The sequence below is a fragment of the Stegostoma tigrinum genome, chromosome 20, assembly GCF_030684315.1.
Source record: "Stegostoma tigrinum isolate sSteTig4 chromosome 20, sSteTig4.hap1, whole genome shotgun sequence".
Classification (NCBI taxonomy): Eukaryota; Metazoa; Chordata; class Chondrichthyes; order Orectolobiformes; family Stegostomatidae; genus Stegostoma; species Stegostoma tigrinum.
The window spans coordinates 16,062,593-16,084,697 of record NC_081373.1 but is presented as its reverse complement, the minus strand read 5'-3'; the positions used below and the strand labels follow the sequence as shown (position 1 = coordinate 16,084,697).

The window sequence follows — 22,105 nt, the reverse complement described above, 5'->3', positions numbered from 1 at the left end:
TGCAGATCAAATTAACTTCATTCACAACATCTACCATTTCAAACAGTGAATCCTTAATGTGACTGACCTCCTCCTGCAAGTGTAGCACCACCTCCTGATGCTGCTGAATGTGCACCGAAACCTAGAGACAGAGAGAAAAATTGAATTTTAAAAACAGGAAACACTTGAGTTCGGATAGAACCTTTCACATCCCAAGAGGTGACCCTCGGCATGGAATGAGGGTGACCCTCGGTGAATGAACACATCGCACACAGTTTTCAGCAGGAGGCCTAGAAAGAGTCAGGAGACTAATCTTGCAACCTCCTCCCCCTTAACAAGGAAAGGTTGGACAGACCTGGCTTTAGGCAGTTTAGAAGAGTAAGAGTGACTTGATTGAACATTCACGCTCTGAGGGGTCTTGATAGAATGCCTGCAGAGGGGATGGGAATGGGGGAATTGTCTTATGAGAACGGTCAGAAAGGCTAGGTTTGTGTCTGCTCAAATTTTGAAAAATAAGTGGTGCAACATATAAGATTCTGCAGGGTCTGGTTAAGGTGAATGTGGAGACGATGCTTCCTCTTGTGGGCAAATTTAGAGCCAAGGGTCATTATTTTGAAATTATTTAAAGTGGAGATGAGTTGAGTTCTTTCCTTTCATAGGGTCATGCATATTTGGAACTCTCTGCATGGAAAGGTGATGGAAGCAGAGTTGTTGAATAGTTTGAAGAAAGAGGCATAGAGATTAAGCAAGGAAGTGAAGGGTTATCAAGGGTGCATGGGAATGCAGATTTAGCATTACATTCAGATCAGTCACAGTCTTATTCAATGATAGAGCAGGCTCAAGGGGCAAAGGGGCTGAGCCTTGCTCCTCGTTCTTCTTGTCTGTAAATGTTGTTACATGAAGTTTAAGACATTTGCATTATAATTGTTCAACTGGGGAACTGTGCAACTCAGATGTTTCAACTAAAATTATACATTAGAGATACTATCAACAAAAGTTTGATTACAGCACTGAAACAGGCCATTCATGTGATCATGTCCCAATAGCTCTGTAACAGCAATTCACTTTGTCCCATCTACACTATTTTCCAAAAGCCAAAGCAAACTTATTTTGTTAGTGGCCCCATGACCACGTGGCACTCCCTCGGCGCTGACCCCACGTCCATGCGGCACTGCCCCCATCACTGAGGAATCCCCTGAATGCTGCACAGAACCACCACTATTGTGATTCCTTCACAAATCCCTACATTCTCACCTCTCAGGTATTCATCATACGCTGTCCTATTCCCGTTGAAGAATTTCTCCCAATTGTCTTCGAGAATGCCAGATGTCCCAGATACTCCTGAGCTAGTTGACCTGTTCACAGTCCAGCCGTTTTCTGCAGAAGGACAATAATGGAATTGGTTACAAGGGTGGCTTATAAAACTATTCATTTGATGATACATTGTGGCAAAGAGTTTATTGGTTCTTTAAACTGTTGTTGAGTGAACACAAGTTCAGGCCATTTGGATTTTAACTACTTCATCAGAAAACTATGTAATTGAGATGTTCCAGAAGGAAAGTAGAAGTTAGAGTCACCAAAAATCAAAGATTAGTTTCAGCACTGAAAGAGGCCATTCAATCTAATGTATCTATGCTCTGTAAGAGTAACTGACATAGTCCCAGTGCCCCTACCATTTCCTCATAACCTTGCAATTTCTTTTATCTTCAGATAATAATCCAAAACCTTCTAAAAGCCACATAATTCTCAATCTCTGACCTGCTCTTGCAACCATTGTCCCTTGATATTCAAACAGCGTTAACATCGCAGAATTCCCAATTGAATGTCAGGGAACAATGGTTAGATTCTCTGTTATTGGAGATGGTTATTATTTGGCTTTCGTGCGTTACTTGTCACTCATCAGCCCAAGCATAAATATATTACCGGTCATGCTGCGCATGAATATGTACTGTTTCAATATCCGAGGGTCATTGTGCAATCATCAGGGAAGACCTCGCCACTGAGCTTATGATGAAGGGAGGGTCACTGATGAAGCAGCTGAAGTTGGTTGGCCCTAGTTATTACGCTGAGGAACTCCTGCAGAGATGACCTGGAGTTGAAATGACCGATTTTCAACAACCACAACCATCTACCTTTGTGCCTGGTATGACTCCAAATCAATGGAGAGTTTGCCACCTGATTCCAATTTCATCCAGTTTTGTTAGGGGTCTTTGGTGCCACAATCGGTCAAATACAGCCTTGATGTCAAGGGCGTCACCTCACCAGTGGAGTTCAGCTTTTTGTCTATGCTCCCAGCAAAGGCTGCAATGATGCAGGAGCTGACCGGCCCTTGTGGAATCCAAACTGAGTGTCAATGAGCAGGACACTTCTGAACAAGTGCACTTGATAGCACTGTTGATGATACCTTCCGTAATTTGCTGATGGTCAAGAGCAGACTGAGAAATTGGCTGCATTGGATTATCCTGTTTTTCTTTGTATACAGGACATACTTGGGCAACTTTCCATGTTGCTGCACTGGAATAGCTTGGTTGGAGACTTGACTAGTTCCGGAACACAAATATTCAGTCCTATTGTAGAATAGCACTGTCATGAAGCCTGTAGCTCCTGTAGTATCCAGTGCCTTCAGCTGATTCCTGATATCACAGAGTGAACTAAATTTGCTGAAGACTGGTATCTGTAATGCTAATGACCTCAGGAGTAGACCAAGATGGATTATCCACTCAGCATGTCTGGTTGAAAGTGGAGGCTAATAATTTGGCTGCCTTCTTACCTATGCTGCCATTGTCCTCTTTTGTTCTATAGGCTTTAATTTTGATGAGAAACCTCTTGTGTGGCACCTTATCTGGTATGTTTTGGAAGTACACACAGACTGTAACAACTGTACTACCCATATCAACATTGCCTGTTACCTCAAACAAGCATGGGGGGTGGGGGTCCCCACACAATGCCAGTAAATTCTGTAAAATTCCAACTTCTCACCTCGGAGGTATTCCTCGTAAGCTGTCCTGTTCCCATTGAATGCTTTCTCCCAATCAAACACAAAACGGCCAGATGCCCCAGGTCCCTGTGATGGTTGGGATGAACCATGAGATGTGTGCACACTCCACCTGTTACCTACAAGGAGGACAACAATGAAAGGCTGTTTAATTGATGATATCGTATTGCTGTAGTAAGTTCGATGACAGCCTGCTTTTTAAGAACGATACACGTGAATGCTTGCTTCTGTCAAAATTTGTCCTATGTTATGGCAGTATTCCGAGACATAGGGATGGAACTCCATAATAACGCATGATGGCTTAAAATTTTCTAAAGCATAACATCTCACAATGTTCCCCATTAGTAAGGCTTACAATTATATGTCTGGGTTTTTACAAATGTTGTCTGGCAAGTTGCTGAAACTGTGAGCCTGTAGGGCAATGAGAACACCAGGGGTTTTAGTCACTTGGAGGTTGCAAAAACTGCAGATGCTGGAGTCAAAAACAACTCAGTGTGGAGCTGGTGGAACACAGCAGACCTGGGAGCATCAGAGGAGCAGGATGAGATGTGGGAATCACTGGCTGGGCCAGAATTTATTGCCTGTCCCTAATTGCTGTGGAGAAAAGTGGTGGTGAGTGCCTTCTTGAATCTCTGAAGACTATTTATGCAGGCCATTGTCAGTAGCTCTCACTCACTAACAAGTCTGATTATCCACTGGGAAATTCATGTCACAGATCAAACAATGCTTTCTGGGAAGAAATTCCAGAATTTTGACCCAGTGACACTGAAGGAAAGGTTTTGAATACAAAACAAAGAACTGTGGATGCTAGAGATCTAAAACAAAAACAGAAATTGTTGGTGGAATTCAGTAGGTCTGGCAGAATTGTTGGGAAGAAAGCAGAGTTAATTTTTCAAGTCCTTTATCAGATATATTTTGAAGTCAGGATGGTGAGTGGTTTGGAGGAGAATTTGCAGGTGGTAGCGCTCCCACGTATCTACTGCTCTTGTCCTTCTAGATGGCAGTCATCATGGGTTTGGAAGACACTGTCTAAAGAAGCCTTCAATTATCTGTCATGCATCTTGTAAATGGTACACACTGCTGTTACTGAGTGGTGGTGGAGGGAGAGTACATTAGTGATGTGATGTCAATCAAGTGGGTTACTTTGTCCTGGATGGTATCAGGCATTTTGAGAGCTGTTGGAATTGCACTCACCTAGGCAAGTGGAGAGTATTACATTCACACTCCTGATCTGTGCCTTGTAGATGATGGACAGGTTATACAGAAACGAGAAAGGCATTACTGTAGGATTCCTAGTCTCTGACCTGCTTTTGCACTTATATCCTAGCCTATTTTGTTTTATATCAATGGTAACTCCCAGAATGTTGACAGTAAGCAATTTAGTGACGGTAACACCATTGAATGTCAAAAGGTGATGGTTAGATTCTGTCTTGTTGGAAATGGCCATTGCGTAGTACTTGTGTAGGTCAAATGTTACTTGTCATTTATTCAGCCCACGCTAGGGCCTGAGGAAATCAGAGCAAACAGTTTATCTTTTGAACCAGTAAGATTAAAGGATTGGGAAAAAACATAGCAGAAGGACCAATATAGAAAGTGATGGAATTGAGGGATTTGGAATCAAGGTGTTTGGAATACATATTTACATTTAAGGACAGTGACTAAATTGGAAGCTTTGGAATAGATTGGATCTTTTCTGGATTGAAAAAGTTTGACATGTTTTTATTAGGTGATGAAGTCAGCAGCTTAGTGTGTGCTGTTTACAGAAAAATTGAAAGTTTGGAGCTAAACTTTCAAGTAGACAAGAGTGGGGTTTATGGACCATAGTTACTGGAAACCCTGATTTTGAAAAGACTATGGGTGTCTTTATGCTAATTGCCACCTAGCAACCCTTACTGGACTTAGTTTTTGTTCAACAGACCTGAGTAGTCAGGTCGAAGACACCACAGAAGTTTCAAGTCACCCCTTTCTCAATAGATGTTTGGGGAACCTGACAATGTTCCAAACTCAGTATTTATGAATACTTTGTAAAATCTGAGAAGTTGAATTGTGGCCACTTACAAATACTTGGATCCAGATTAATTGCAATCAAACTGTACATCTTCCGACAATGTTTGCAAATTCAATTTCATCAGCTGGAAACACTATGGGCTGTGATTAAGGGATATGGGGAGGAAGTGGGACGAAGGGATTCAGGGAGGTATGGGACCAAGAGATTCAGGGAGGTATGGGACCAAGGGATTCAGGGAGGAGTGGGCCAGAAAAAGATTTTACACTGATTTCTGTTCACTTCTGCTCCATGAAATGACCTGAAAGATTGATGAGTCATGTGACAACAGTCCCAGAAAAGTTGTCTAACATATCTCCACAGATGATTTGCTGTGTAAACAATTTAAACACTCACCTCCTGCGGCCTGGACATTCCCTTGTCCTCCATCCACTGACCCCAGATCAACTCCATGTTCTTAAACAAAGGAAATAAACGATTTAGATAATGTTTTCCAAGGATAGTGAAATCACCTTCAAAATTCAGAAACTGCGGAATGTCAATATGAGGAATACTTGAACTCAGAGAGATGAAATAAAGTTCAGTGTCCTTAACCATAGAGCATTCCAGATCCATGATCCTGTCTCTTATCCCCAACTCCCAATACATCCCTTCTCAACCTTTCTCTCCCATTCTATCCCTGCTTGCATCCCACCCCACTTAAAAATTTCATTTTCCCCAAATGCACACATTTCTCATTCTCAAGGTTTTCCCATCTCCATAACTCACAATATTACCTTCGTTCACACCCAGCCTCTCCCTTACAGATACATACTCAGTCAGTTGGATACACATATTCTCTACCAATACCAATTCATGACATACCTCTCAGGTACTTCTCCAGTTCAGTGTAATTTCTATATGTTCCATCTTGCCAGAGTACTCTGTGACGTCCAGGACCGCCAATGATGATGGTGCGAGTATCGATCAGCCCATTGTCTGAAACAGCAAGAGCTAGCTCAGTGTTTGGAGTAAAGGTGTGCTTGCTGTGAATGGATTCATGTGATGGATTTGCAAAAATTAGACATCATCTCCTGATCTCAATTGCAAAGCGGTTAATTTATGCTCATTCAAAAATAAACATTGTGGATTATGTACAGCTATGTGTATAGCATTGTCAAACTCCCTTGAAGATGTCTTGCTTCAAAGTGTTTGAAAATTGATTCCCAAACAAATCAAAGTGAAGCTGGAATTCTTCGTAGGCCAAAAGGATTCCCATTCTCTTTTAGTTTGAGATTATCGTATACTAATCTTTTAATGTACAAATTGACATGAACTGGTGCTTTATTGGAAGAGTGGATCTCATTTCTGAATCCACTGTAGTTATCCTTAAAAAGAACGATTACCCCCTTGTGGATTTTTCATTGATTGATGATGGAGGAAGTGGTGGGATGATGGTAGAGTCACTGGACTGGTATTCCAAAGACATGGGTTAGCATTCTGGAGGCATAGGTGAAATGGCTTGCAAGATTTGAAAGCAGTAAAAATGTGGCATGAATAACGAATATGTAACCATTGTCAATTGTCGCAAAAACCCATCTGGTTCACTAATGTCCTTTATGGAAGGAAATCTGTCATCCTTATCTGGTGTGGCTTACATGTGACTCCAGACCTGCAGCAATGCAGTTGACTCTTAACTGCTCTCTGAAATGGCCCTAATAAGTCACTTACAGAGCATTTAGGGATGAGCAATAAATGCTGGCCCAGCAATGTCCACATGCATGCGAACAAGGAACAAGAGTAGGCCATTCATCTCTTCTCAAGCCTCTATGCCATTCAATAGGATCATGATTCATCTGATTTTAATCTCAACTCTACCTCTGCTAATTCTGTAATTATGAATCTATCCACCACTTAAAAATATTTAAAGATTCTGTACCTACTTTTCAGGGAAGGGAATTTCAAAGACTCACAACCCTCAAAGAAAAAATGTTGCCTCATCTCAGTCTTAAATGGATGCTCCCTTATTTTTAAATTATGATCTAGATTCTACCATAAGAGGAAACATCCTATCACTATCCACCAGTCAAATCCCCTCAGGAATCTGTATGTATCAATTAAGTGGCCTTTGACATTTCTAAATTCTGGAAGATATAGACCTAGCCTGTCTAGCCTTCCCTCATTAGTCAATCTGCTCTTTCCATGAATGAATAAAAAATATGACTGGACTGATTATACGACATACAAATTTGAAGCAAGAGTAGGCCTTTCCCTTCCCCTAACCTGTTCCACAATTTAATAAAATTATGGCTGATCTGACTGTTTCCTCAACCTCCCAGGAAATTATAACTGGAGACTGTGTTCTAGAGTAGGATACAGTGTGGAGCTGCAGGAACACAGCAGGTCATGCAGCATCAGAGGAGTAGGATTAGACGGAAGTTTAGGGCCTAGACCCTTCATCAGTTTTGATGTCTCTGTGTTCTAGATGCTGCCTCACCAATGCCCGGTATAACTACAGCAAAACATTCTGGTCAATATAACATTTTCCTTTGGAATAAACAACAAAAATTGACCTTCCTAATCATTTACTGTAGTTGTGTACTAATATTCTGTGATTCATGTACCAGCACATCGAGACCTGCTTGTACCTCAGTTTTTCAACCTCTCTCTATTTAAATAATATGCTGCTTTTCTATTCTTCCTGGCTGCCAAAGCTTGCATTTTCTTACATTCTAGCTGGCATTAAAATTTTTTCTAAATGCTCTCCTATAATCTCCTTATTAATAGATTCTCATACTTTTCCTATTACAGATTACAAGTTAACTGGCCTGTGTTTGCTTCTTATGCTTTGCTGAATTGTAAAGCTTTTGGTCATCATATAATAGATAAAACACTTGGACAATTTAAGAACATGCTTAGAGTGAGTTTAGCCTCACGGATATTGCTGATAAATATCACAATCTGATTCAGTTAATGACTTACCTTTCATATACCGAGCAAGACGTGGAGCTACTTCAGAATATACAATGCGTCCTGGGGGTCCTGGGGGTCCTGCTGGTCCAGTAATGTATGGTCTCATTCTATCACCTGGAGAGCAGAGGGACTTAGTTAGTAACCATTTAGAAAGAAGTACAGTCATCCAACCCAGTGTCATAGCCCAGATAGATCCCACTGAACTTCTATCTAATCCCATTGAGTGCAGCATGACCTGTATCACATATTTACATTTAAAGGGTGTGTTTTCACTGATGATTTAATAGAGTATTACCTCCACTGCACACACAGCAGAGGTTGAAGAAGGCAGCTCACCACCACCTTCTTCAGGGCAATTACAAATGGGCAGTAAGTATCTGCCAGCCAGGAGGGCCCACATGCTGTGAATGAATAAAAATCCGTGTTTCCTAGTTTTTGAACTTATCAAGTGTAATAACTCAGGAAGTCTGACTGGGAAGGAACATCATTTATTGTTATACACCAAACTGAAGCTACTTTCATGGTGTACATAAGCTAGTCCCAACCCAGGACAAGCCAATTCTACAGGCCCACCCTGAGTCTGTTTTATAAAAGGACTTGGTCATGAATTCCAACTGGGAAAGCCCTGCCCTGTTACCAAGGGAACTGATACTCAATGAGCTCCAAAAAGGGATTAATTAGTGATTCCTCATGGACCTTAAAAGGGTTATCACAAAGTCTAAGGATGTATAACAATAACATTTATGAATTTACTACACACCCATAAGGGGATTGAATTAGAAGAGTAATACTGAATGTGTTTCATCACACAGGCAGTGAGCCACAGAGACATCCTTAGAACAGACAACACAAGTAAAAGAGAACATGAGAGTCAATAGTGTCTGTTATAAGCTATGAACCATAGTTCCAGAGAAAGAGACAAATGGTGGTGTGTTTAACCTGAGAGTCAACACATTCTCAGAAAAGGGACAAGGTTCAGAATACAGGGTTTTCATGGTGATCACAGCCAGGCTAGGATTTGGACCCACACAGTAAACATCACTCTGAATCATAGATCAGCCGTCCTGATAATGAAGCTAAACAACCCCCGGGTTATGAAAGTCAGAACAGATTCAACTCCAATTCCTCAGAACATGCTCATCATAGGCATAGGATAGACCTCTAATCCCAGTTACATTGCATTCCCATTGGATGCCACAAGTTCAATATCAGGTCTGACCAGATGGGAGTCCTCGGTCTCTTTGAGATCAACAAATTCAAGGTATAAATATTCAATATTAAACCAAAATCCTGACCATTGGGACTGAAATTACTACTTACTTGAAAAATATTCAATAATCTCACTCTTCATTTTCTGCTGAGCTTCAGGATATAAACCTCCTCCAATTCCTGGTGATCCTGGAGGCCCTGGTGGTCCTGGGGGTCCTTGAGGGCCTGCGATACTGTAACCCGAGTCTGGAGATTCACAAAAAATATTGCAGTTAGTGTAGAGGATATTGGACTCACACGAAGATAATGGAGTAACGAGAATTCTCAGAGCCACTGTTGCAACCTCAGGGCTGAAGATTTTACAGCTCTGCCCATGATGAATCTATTGCTCACAGACTCGGAAGTATCTCACTGTAACCTCAACAATGACAGTGCTCCTGCTCTCTGTACTCCCACCCACTCCAGTTGTAAGATACCCCTTATGTGACCTCACCTGCATGTCTGTGCACTGAAGACTGGCAGGGGTGGTCAAACCTGAAAGACCATCACAACCACAATTTGAGAAAACAGTTTTTAAAAGATAACAAAAGAAATTACTTTGAATGTAGGAAACGACATCTTCAATGCGGAAGTTCCCGCCCCCAAGCCCAGGGGGTCCAGCTGGTCCTGGTAAACCTCGTGGCCCTGGAGGTCCAGGCTGTCCAAGGATCCTCCTAAAGGAAGAGGCTAAGGGGAATAAAATCACAGATTGTTCAGAATAAGTGGAAAACTCAATGTAGAACAACAGTTACAAATTCTGCTAACTGTTTCTACATAGAGAGTATCCAAGGGGCCAGGATCAGCAGCTGTATCACTGAGTCAGAACATTTGGGGGAGTGGGGGGCGACCTGGAATTCGTGGGGGTATGGGAGTCATTGGATTGGGGTTCAGGAAGGTCTGGGATTTGGTGAGTGTGGGGAGTGGTTCAGGGTAGCTGGGATTCAGAGGTAACTGGGATTCAAGGCGGGGTGTTGGAATTCAGAGGGAGGATGGGATTCAAGGGGCTGACTGGAGTTTGGGGCTGTGGGATTTGGGAGATTCAGGTATTCTCGGGGTCTAAGATTCAGAGGACAAGGGTCTGGGAGGGATTGGAGTTTGGCAGGCTGGGGTCAAATGGGCTCCAGGATGGGGCCTGGGTGAACGATGTGTTGGTGTATGAAATATGTGTTTAATTCTAGTATTGAATGGTGGTACTTACTCTGTAGAAGAGCCATCAGCTCAGCGCTGGACACAGTGCCTGGTGATCCAGGAGGGCCGGGTGGTCCTTGGACCCCAAAGGTCATTCCTGAACCTGGTGGGGAGACAGAAATATAAAAACAGTCATTATATCTCCACTGCACTCAGTATTGATTTACAAAGTCACAGTGCCACAGTTTGATAACGTGCTGGTCATCTCCACATTCTCAATAAAACTGGCTCAGAATGTGAATCAAGCCAAATCTTCCTCTTCTGAGCCAGTGAATCCACCTCTCCACTGCTGACCAGTGACAATCATTGCTGACCAGCAACCAATATTGCTGACCAGTGACCGACTGTTACTCACTATTGACCAATCGATCAGTGACAGATCACCAAGATCTTTCCCAACTCCATTCACCCACCTTTGCAGTCGATCCTATAATCCCCTCAGTCAAACACTACTAACTACTCTCAGTTTCAACATTTTCAATTGAGCTCCAGCCTCAATGTCTTTTTCGGGAGAAAGAGTTCTCGATTTCCATTCATCTCTGCGTGAGGAGATGCTTCCTGACGTCATCCCTCAACAACCAGCTCTTGCTGCTAACCAAACTGTCCCATTTCCCCACAGTCCTCACCCAACAAAATACCACACACACACACTTGAGTACAAACCCATTTTTAGGATCATTCTTGTGAACCTCACAAAGCTAGAACATCCTTTCTTAGATACGGAGCCCGAAACACCTTTCAGTATTCCTAATGCAGTCTGACCAGAGTGTTATACAGCCTCAGCAGCACACCTCTACTCTTGTATTCTAGCCCTCTTGAAATGAATGCTAACATTACATTTGCCTTTCTAACTGCAATCTGAACCTGCATGTTAACCTTCAGAGAATTCTGAACCAGTAGTGCTAAGTCCCTTTGTGCTTTAGATTTCTGAAGCCTTTCCCTACTAAGAAAACAGATTACACCTCTATTCTTCCTACCAAAATGCATAATCTCACACTTTCCCCACACTGTACTCCATCTTCTTTGCCCACTCTTGTCGCCTATCCAAGTCCTTCTGCAGCCTCTCCACTTCCTCAACATTACCTGTCCCTCCACCTATCTTTATGTCATCTGCAAATTTAGCAACAAAATACCCTCAGTTCCTTCATCCAGATCATTTTTGTATAACGCGTATAGTTGTGATTCATGCAGAATTCCTCTAGTCACCATCAGACTTTCTGAAAAAGACCACTTTATCCCACTCTCTGTCCCTTCTGCCAGTCAGCCAATCTCTACTTACGCCAGTACCTCATCCCTAACGCCATGGGCTCTTGTCTTATTTAGCAGCCTCCTGTGCAACGCCGTGACAAAAGCATTCTGGAAATCCAAATAAATTGTGTTTACTGGCTGTAATTTGTCAAACTTGCTCATTACCTCCTGAAAGAATTCTAATAGATTTGTCAGGCATGACCTCTCCTTGACGAAGCTGTGCTGACTCAGTCCTATTTTACAATTCACATCCAAATACTCCGCAATGTCATTCTTCAGAATGGACTCTAAAATCTTATCAACAACTGAGGTCAGGCTAATTGGCCTATAGTTTCCCATCTTCTGCCTCTCTTCCTTTTTAAACAGGGGTATTACATTAGCCATTTTCAGTCCTCTGGGAACCTTCTGACTCCAGTGATTCCTAAAAGATCACCAACAATGCCTCCACATTCTCCTTAGCTACCTCCTCAGGTTTGGTCCTCTAGTCCAGATCATTTATCTTCAGACCTTTAAGCCTCCCAGAACCTTGTCCATGATAATGACCACTGTACTCAGCTGTCCCCTGTCTTGAAGTTCTGATATGCTGCTGGTGTCTTCCACTGTGAAAACTGATGCAAAGCACCTATTCAGTTCCTCCGCCATTCCTTTATTCCCCATAACTACACTTGCAGCCTCACTTTCCAGCAGTCAATGTCCGCTCTTCACTAAAAACGACACTTGCAATCTTCTTTTACATTACTTTCTTAGAGACGGAATATTTGTCTCTCATATTTCATCTACTGTCTTTATTGTTTTTTTAACTGAACCCAAGAGGTTCATTCACCTTAAGCTCCCAATCAAGTCTGCCTTATTATATGATTTATATGACACAGCCCCTACAACGTGTCCTCATAATTAAATCCTTTCAGCTTCAGGACCATTGAACTGAATCTACGCTGCTCCCTCTCCAATGACAAAAACCTCTTTCTGGTGTGTAGTACCCAGCACTGAATTCTGTGACTCAGACAGTGGTCTGACCAGAGCTGTATAAAACTGATACATCACATCCTCCCCTTTGAGAGATACAGGCCAACATCCCAATAATCTTTTTGAATGTTTGCTGTACCCATCTTAAATGGCCACCTTTCAGTCATTTGTGCACTTGGACACCCAAATCCTTATTGCCTTCCACCGATTTAATTTTCTTGCTATTTACAAAACATTCCTTTACGTATTTCCCTGATCTGAAATCAATGACTTCCCACTTTCCAACGTATTCCTGACACTTACTCCTCATGTAATCACGAACACGGGTGGCAATATCTTCATAATTGAGCTGAATGTTGGTCGTTCCTTCTGACGCTGTATAACCTGGGCGACCAGGTGGTCCTGGAGGTCCCGGTGGTCCCATCAAATATCGCCGAACATTCTCATCTGCAGACAGCATTGGAAAAAAATCAGCTGCATAGTCAATAAATCATAACTATCAGGATAGATTGTACAGGCTGGAGCTCATTTGTCTGGACTTGATACACTCATAATGATGAAAGTTTTTTTATTCTTTAGTGGGAATTCTAGCAAGGCCCTCATTTATTGTCCATCCCCAATTGCCCCTGAACTGAGTGCCTTGCTGGGCCATTTCAGAGGGCAGGTAAGACCCCAACACATTGTGGTCGATTGAAGTCACAAGAAGGCCAGACCATGTAAGGACAGCAGATTTCCTACCCAAAAGAATATTAGTGAACCAGATGGGTTTTTATAATAATAGTTAATTGCAAATTTTTATTGAATTAAAATTTCACCAGGTCCCATGTTGGGATTTGGACTCTGGCCCCCAAGTACCTATCCTAGGTCAAGTAAAGAGAAACTCAGCAGATCTAGCAAAATCTGTGGAGAGAAACAGAGTTAACGTTTCGAGTCTACTATGCATCTTCTAGAGAATAAATGTCTTATCCTGGGCCTCTGGATTGCTAGTTCAGTCCTGTGACATTACTGTAATGCTATCACCTTCCTTGGTTTGATAGGGTAGATGTAGACAGGTTGTTTGCATTTGGAGGAGGGAAGACTAAAACTTAGAGGCTATCAATATCAAACAATCACAAATAAATTCAGCAGAAAGTGATGAGAATGCTGATGATGGCAAGCAGGAAGAGACTCCACACCAGCACATAGTGATTATGACAAGATCAGCCGGGCGGGCTTCATAGAATATAAATTCCCTGATCCTGAGCACTCTGAGAGCTGGCTCTGAGGGACCTGGAGCAGTGTCAAGGATTCTCCACAGATAAATAAAGGGTGACTTGTTGATGGCATGCTGGCCTCTGTGGAGTTATATCACAAGCCAATTGGGTTGAATGGCCTGTGAAGAGGTGCTGGGTTTATGAAAGAATACAGGAGCTTGAAGGGGCCATTCAGCCTCCCAGCCCATTCTTCCATTCATTTGTACTGTGCTTGATCTGCCATTCATCAGTATGTTTATTATCTGTCGTGTTTACCTTTAAATGTAATTACTGACATTTTGGCACTCCCTGTTTCCTCACTTGTCTCCTAAACACCTTATAAGACCATAAGACAAAGGAGTGGAAGTAAGGCCATTGGACCCAACGAGTCCACTCCAACATTTAAATCATGGCTGATGGGCATTTCAACTCCACTTCCCTGCACTCTCCCCGTAGCCCTTGATTCCTTGTGAGATCAAGAATTTATCTGCGTGAGATTATCCCCTGCTCATCTCCCTGGATACTGGCAACAGAAACATTTGATGTTAACACAAACAGCGGGAAAAGACTATGGGGTACACAGAGACCTGCGGGACCTCAAACCACACCTGCACACTTCATCATTGAGTCGATACTTACCCTGGAGCATGGCACTGAGATCGCCTGATAGTGAAATAGATCCTGGGGTACCAGGAACTCCTGGGGGCCCTGGAGGACCAGGCCGGCCTGATCCAGCCGCCCAACCTGGGGAAAAGAGAGATTGGCAAAGAATAAGTGATATGAGGGAAGCCTGGCGTGTAACCTTACCCCCTGGCTCCAGGGATGCGCAAGTCAGGAGTGTGAGCATCACTATTCCGGATGCAAGGCGCTTTGGGTGGGTCCAAAAGGGGACCAGTTTCTGCTGATGTATGAAAGAGTGTGTGACCTCAAAAACTACCCACCAGTTCCGATGGAACTTGCACAGCATCTCTTACACTCAGAAGGACTCAACCAACTAAAACCAGTGAAAAATAAGCAGCTTCAACTCACGGATCAAAATATTGCAGAAGTGACATCCCTACTAACAATCCAGTTACGGTGTGTACTCACGCACATAGTCAGCATTCAAACACACTTATACTCAGTACACACACCGATACATTCTCTTTCTGTGTAGACACACACTGCACATTCAGGCACACACATAATGCATGCACACACTACAGAAACACACTTAGTGCAAAAACACGCACAGTATATAAATTCAGTTATGAATTTAAAGAACATTCAGAGATTGAGAATTACTTCTGGTATAATCAGTGATGTAAGCCTCCAGCTCTGCCCGACTCATCCCATCCCCTCGTGGGCCAGGGGCTCCAGGAGGCCCCTGGGGACCGCGAAGATATCGCTGGATATCCTCATCTGTGTGACACAAAAACCAATGAGAAGCAATGACACTCCATGTATACTGGCACTATCCCCAGAACAGCACCTCCTTGACCACCCACACTCCACACACCATTTCCCTTGATTCTGTTCCTAGCAAATACACCCAGGACAGGTGTAGCCTTGGGTTACGTATAGAAAAAATCTCCCTCTACACTGTCCACATCAAATAACCCCAGGGCAGATATAATCTGAAGCAATTACAGAGTAAAATTCCTCTAAACTGACCCCATCAAACGTTGGTAGGGCAGGTACATTATGAAGTTTGTTACAGAGCAAAGCTCCCTTTAGCTGTTACAGTTCTGTGCTGGAATCATAGCATGGTTATGGTAGAGAAGGAAGCTACTCAACTCATCAAATCAACAACAACTCTCTGCAGAGAAATTTAGCCAAAGTCATTAACCAACAGCACAAATTCTAAGCTGATCGTTTTACTGGGGGATATTTGTAGTATGTGTGTGTGTTGTACAGGCCCTCACTGTAGATCCCAGTCTCATTCACAGCATCAATGTCATTGCATCATCCTATTCTCAGCTAGAGAGAGTGTAAGCCCTCACAACTCATTCCCAGCTGACACCATACTTACTCTGAAGGTAGAGAGACAGGTCAGCATTCGATATTGTTCCTGGAGGACCAGGGGGTCCTGGAGGTCCTCTCGCACCGAAACCCACACCTGAACCTGAAAAAATACATTTGTTTGAAAGTTGCCCAGTTGACCAGTCTTAATCCCAACATGACCCTATTCCTCTGGATCTATTTCCTGGATAATATGAGATCTTGTTTAACTGCTGTTATGGTAGGAAATGGTCTTCATGAGCATGAACAAGTTTCCAGCAAGTAAAAAGAAAAGGAAGATACAAAAGGTCATAAAAATGACCAGGATCACCGAGATTATAATATTCCATTGAACTGATGTCAAAGATTTATCAGACACCATATCCGCCTTATTGTCAATGCAGTGTTTTGGAAAATAGGAAGCGTAGGTCTTTGATTGGATGACAACTAACCTTCAGATTAAGATGGGGAAGGGGACAATGATCATCCTGACATTATTAATAACTTTCCCATGGTCATTGGCTGAAAGGGTTCAAAGGGTGATGGGCATAATCCAGCTCTAACCTAACTTCCCAAGATTTGCGACTTTAGCTGTTTGACACCTTCATCCAATAATCAGCTTTTATCTTCTCCCAGGATCTTTGCTGTCTGGGAAACCAGACTTGGTGAGGGTGAGAGTGAACAGTCCCATACCCAGGGCTGGGCGTGACATTTCCAAGCTGTTCTAAGGAAGGGTCATCGGACCTGAAACGTGAACTCTGATTTCTCTTCGCAGGTGCTGTCAGGCCTGCTGAGCTTTGTCAGCAACTTCTGTTCTTGTTATTCCCAAGCTGTTGGTCAGTCGTGGGTTTGGGAATAGTCCTGGTCTGGGTACATGCATGCACTTGTTCCAAGGCTACCGAGTTGCTCCTGGGCTGGGGGCAGTTCCATGGGCACTGGATAATGCTGGGGAACAGCTGGCTCTGGTTACTCTCCTTCTGATATTGCAGATTTTGAATGACAGTTGACTATTTCTCACAGAGATAGTGCCCTCATTCCACCACTCCATCCCTTCCCCTACAGTACCTGAACATCCCCTGCACTGCCCCCAGAACACTCTGTCTCCATGAATGAGCAGAGTCCATGAATGAGCAAAAAGCCTACATTATTGTGGTACTGAGGTCCAAAGATGGAACTTGGGATCTTTCTGTACTATTGCACACAGGGGCAAGATGGGAAGAGGGTTTTGACACTCAGCCACTGGGAAGACCAATCTTACTTCTCATGTAGTCAATGACTTGTGTGGAGATTTCTGAATATTCCTGACGTCCGATTGCTCCACGATCGCCTTTAGGACCGGGTGGTCCAGGTGGTCCTGGTGGTCCCACAATTGATCGGTGGACACCATCAGCTGAAAGACACCAATCAGATTGGCTGAAACCCCTCATGTAGGCACAGTAAACTTCTCTGAACATAAGACCATAAGTCATAGGATTGGAAGTAAGATCATTTGGCCCATCAAGTTCACTCTGCCATTTCATCATGGCTGATGGGCATTTCAACTCCACTTCCCTGCACTCTCCCCGTAGCCCTTGATTCCTTGTGAGATCAAGAATTTATCAATCTCTGCCTTGAAGACATTCAACGTCCCGGCCTCCACTGCGCTCCGTGGCAATGAATTCCACAAGCCCACCACTCTCTGGCTGAAGAAATGTCTCCTCATTTCCGTTTTAAATTTACCCCCTCTAATTCTAAGGCTGTGCCCACGGGTCCTAGTCTCCCCGCCTAACTGAAACAACTTCCCAGCGTCCACCCTTTCTAAGCCATACTTTATCTTGTCAGTTTCTATTAGATCGCCCCTCAACCTTCTAAACTCTAAAGAGTACAATCTCAGGATCGTCAGCTGTTCATTGTACTTTAAACCTACCATTCCAGGGATCATCCGTGTGAATCTCTGCTGGACACGCTCTAGCGCCAGTATGTCCTTCCTGAGGTGTGGGGCCCAAAATTGGACACAGTATTCTAAATGGGGCCTAACTAGAGCTTTATAAAGCCTCAGAAGCACATCACTGCTTTTATATTCCAACCCTCCTGAGATAAACAACAACGTTACATTTGCTTTCTGAATCATGGACTCTACCTGCAAGTTAACCCTTAGAGAATCCTGGGCCAACACTCCCAGATCCCTTTGTACTTCTGCTTTATGACTTTTCTCACCATTTAGAAAATAGTCCATGCCTGTACTTTTTGTTCCAAAGTGCAAAACCTTGCATTTGCTCACATTGAATTTCATCAGCCATTTCCTGGACCACTCTCCTAAACTGTCTAGATCTTTCTGCAGCTTCCCCACCTCCTCAGTACTACCTGCCTGTCCACCTATCTTCGTATCATCGGCAAACTTCGCCAGAATGCCCCTAGTCCCTTCATGCAGATCATTAATATATAAAGTGAACAGCTGTGGCCCCAACACTGAACCCTGCGGGACACCACGTGTCACCAGTTGCCATTCCGAAAACAACACACACCTGCTGTGCAACACAACCCCTGCACAATATGCTTCCAGTGTATGCCTCTCTGTAGCATAGACTCTCCAAGTAATGTAACTCCACCATACAGTAAACCCCTCGAACAGTATATAAATAGTAAAATATGGACCTTTTTAAAATTTTAACCACTGAATGTTTTCATGGTTTAAACTGGTTTTAAAATGAAGAGAAAGTGGTGTCTCAAAGTTGGCCACAGTCGTTACCTGACCAGGTTGAGAAAAGCTCATGAAACCATTAAAAGAAAATTGGCTACTTTTACTTAAATCCTATCTTTAGTTATACCTTCCTGAAAATGTCACATACTGGGACACATGCCACCTGCAGACTACGAGCTTGTAAAAACAATGATGCCGTACATGGGAATACAGAAGAGAATTGGATTTCAGGCAAACATCTTTTGGGAAGTGCAGAAACAAAAAAAAAATTGTTCCAGCAAGTGCCAGAAGACTCTCCCACTTTCCCAGTCCATTTCTCTCAGTCTCTCGATAAACAGAGCAGTGTTAGAACAAACTGGAGAAACAACTGTTCACCAAATTCAGGGAAAATGACACATTTTGCCACTGCTGAGGACAAGGGGCATCCATTAAATAACCTGGCCCCTGGTGAAGATCTAACATCTTAAGGTCACCAAGGATGTCCTAAACTATATATTCTTCACCTTCTTAACCGCTCCTCACTTTTGAAATATTTTACCTCTGTTTGTGGATGTGTGTTTGCTGTTGCATTTTATTATTTTTCTTCGGGGTTAATGAGTAACATAATTTCCCTTTCTTTTACTCAAGAGGGCCTTGTAACTGACCCCATAATTTTAATCAAGTGTAATATAGCTGTGTGCTAAAAAGAAACTAAGATATTACTGAGGGGCAGGAGTATAAAAAAGGGACCTGATTCACCCCTCTTCACCTGGTTGTGCGGCAAACAAAAACTATCCTATATCATATACCATCCACACAATATTTGCCTCCTGAATGGTATATTTTCCGTATAGAATATACCTACCCACTCTAAGTGTCAGTACAATCTCGCAAGTGTTACAATGAATACTCACTCTGGAGGTATTCCATCACTGTCTGTCTAACATTAGCCCTGGAAGTTGATCCGGATTCTCCTGGAGGACCTGTAGAGTGCAGGGGAGGTTAAAGGGCAGAAAAGCAGGCTACATGTCCTGAGTATAGGTCACAGTATGGTTTACCAAGATGACACTAATACATCTCAAAGCTACCATCGGCCTCAGTATTACATACTGGTTTATCCTTGATGCTAAGTTCCCTTTCATTTTAACCTACTTTTCTAATCAAACTGTTCACAGATGTTTGTACACACCCCTGGTCTTAACCAGCCTCCTGGTCCAGGATAGAGACACTATCACTGTGCCACAACAGGGTCCCCCCAGACGAGCTAGGATCTCTGGGGTTCTGATTGATATCAGGGGTTTTCCCAGGTGAAATTAAATTTAATACACTTCAACTGCAAGGAGACACCATAGAGACATTGGCCACATTGCTTAAATTTTAATTGAAGCTTAACAGTTAACCATCAATTTTTATTAACTGATGCATTTTTCATGATCACCCTTCAACCAGAGTCCATTTACCAACAAATCAGAGCACTCCCCTATAAATGCTGTTTTCCTTTACTTTGCCATTTGTTGCAAATTATCCTGATGAATCTAAGAGAAAAATCTTTGACAAGAAGTGTCTATTACAGCAGTATCCTTGACTATCAAACAGCTATGCATGCTGAGAGGTACAACAAATAATTCCTTTGGACTAAGTCTCACCTTGTGGTCCTGGTGGGCCAGGAGGTCCAGGGGGTCCTTGAAGTCCTCCACCATTCGTTATAACTGGGATTGATAGATACAGGGTAATAAGTAACACTCTGAGTAACAAACTATAATTATAACCCATCTGATAATCCCTGTATCCTTTTCAGGCCCCACATACACTGACTGAGAACTAGCTCTTCAGCTACAATTCCTCAAGACCTGGCCTTGAAGATTTAGACAATCTTGGAAATGCTCACATCACTGTTCTTGAGATTTTGCTGTGTTCAAATTTGATCTCGTTTTCTGCATTACAAGAGCAACTATATTTCAAAAACTGTGAAGCAATTTTCTACAGTACCCCTGAAGAAGATGAAGAACACTGTGGAAAAGTTCCTTGTGCATTTCCTGTCCTTGCAGGAATCAATGGCTCATGTTCCTCATTCCAAACTGGATACACTGATCCCAGTTAAAACAGCCCCCTCATCAACCACAGCACAATCCAGGGACAGGTCATAACTAGCACCACTCTACAGCTAACACTTGCTGCCCAGTTATTGACTCAACACACAATCCTGGACAGGAATCTAGTAAGTACAGAGCAGAATATGAGGGAACAATATTCCTACCTCGTGACGATCTTCCAGGAATACCTGGAGCTCCTGGAATTCCAACCTCTCCTCTGTCACCTGGCAACACAAAGAGATAAGGAAAGAATGAGAGTGGGAGTGAATGTTCTGCTATGTGTTTATGGAGAATGATGTGGAAATTGGGTGATACCGCATCCCTTGGTGCAAAGCACCCCTTATAATAAACATTAAACTGTGAAACAGGGACTTAGTTCCACTTCTGAGGAAGTCTTTAGAGCGCCATTGTATGAAATATGAGACTGTCATTGTTTGAGGTATTTGTGAATATCTAGTTTATGGTTCATGTCTTTTGGCATATAATTTCTTAGCTTTAGGTTTTGGAGATTAAATGTAGGAAATGGCATACAGACAGTTAAGGCAAGCTTGAAGCCTATTAGACCAGGTTAGGGGTCATTTTACTTTAAAAAGCTAACAGCAATAAAAGGTAAGTTCATAAAACTACCAGTGGGCTTACTTAGCTGAAGTACAGGAGACTGATATCTGCAATAGGAAGGACCATCCAGAAAGATGCTTATATTTTGGGAGTTAAGGCGAGGTTAGTTATAAGCACTCAGTAAACCCTGGAAGGTTATAAAATTTATGTACTTCTTCCGATCAAAGAAGTAATTGTAAATGAAAAGCAATTAACCAAAAGGCAGATTTGGGCCCAAAGCAGACTGTGTTTCATTAAGACTGGTAGAGCCTGGAGGGGGATGTTGGGAGAGTTCGCCAAATTTTTTAGGGTCTTTTTGCTGACGGTTTAGAGTTTCAGTTTAAACCGTGTACAGTTTGCAGCTCATTGAGAGGAATTAGCTGATGTGAATGATAGCTGGCTACACCTGCGCTACAAGCAAGAGTAAAACATTATTTCATCATTCATTGTGTGAAGAATAGGTGAAGCTTAATCCTAGTTTCAATCTTGTGGGAGAACAGAAACCAGATGACTGCATAGTTAGGCACTCGTCAAAGAAATAACTGTGGTCCTCAAAGTGTTTTTAATCAGAAAGTAATCAGCTGAATTATCTGAGAAGTATCGGAAAAACAATGAGAGCAACGAACTGGATGTCCATAGTCAAGACAGGGTAAATAAAAGTTAACCTGAGAATACTTGATGCCAAGGATAGTTTTACAGCTGAATGTACCCACTTATGCATACTACCTATGAAAGTAAATAACGTTATAATTTGTGTCTTAAGAACTCTTGGGGGAAGTAAGAAATAAAGTTAACTACTTTAATTATAAACTGTACTGTAAAGTTGTTTGCATTTGTTCTATTCAACTCTTTTGCATAAAGTTTGCATTTTGTCTGAAAAGTTTAATATTGTAACAAAGTTCTATTGGTTAAAACAAGGTATTCGATTTCTCTTTAAGTGTTAATGATCCCCAGCAGGATTGT

At 42.5% G+C, this 22,105-nt stretch overlaps 1 protein-coding gene across 1 annotated transcript in view; it reads right to left on the bottom strand.

Moving 5' to 3' along the window:
• The window catches only part of LOC125461936 (collagen alpha-1(XVII) chain-like), an 83,314-nt gene that overhangs the window by 6,000 nt on the left and 55,209 nt on the right, over positions 1-22,105 (bottom strand). Inside the window, exons 42-58 of the mRNA XM_048551319.2 lie at positions 20,710-20,769; positions 20,099-20,161; positions 19,367-19,435; positions 17,052-17,183; positions 15,825-15,917; positions 15,098-15,214; positions 14,453-14,557; positions 12,885-13,028; positions 10,378-10,470; positions 9,738-9,866; positions 9,252-9,386; positions 7,941-8,045; positions 5,844-5,957; positions 5,376-5,435; positions 2,959-3,093; positions 1,234-1,356; positions 68-121 (exon numbers count right to left, since the gene is read on the bottom strand). Of these exons, the coding sequence (XP_048407276.2) occupies positions 68-121; positions 1,234-1,356; positions 2,959-3,093; positions 5,376-5,435; positions 5,844-5,957; positions 7,941-8,045; positions 9,252-9,386; positions 9,738-9,866; positions 10,378-10,470; positions 12,885-13,028; positions 14,453-14,557; positions 15,098-15,214; positions 15,825-15,917; positions 17,052-17,183; positions 19,367-19,435; positions 20,099-20,161; positions 20,710-20,769 (1,731 nt within the window). The remainder of the gene's footprint in view (positions 1-67; positions 122-1,233; positions 1,357-2,958; positions 3,094-5,375; positions 5,436-5,843; positions 5,958-7,940; positions 8,046-9,251; positions 9,387-9,737; positions 9,867-10,377; positions 10,471-12,884; positions 13,029-14,452; positions 14,558-15,097; positions 15,215-15,824; positions 15,918-17,051; positions 17,184-19,366; positions 19,436-20,098; positions 20,162-20,709; positions 20,770-22,105) is intronic.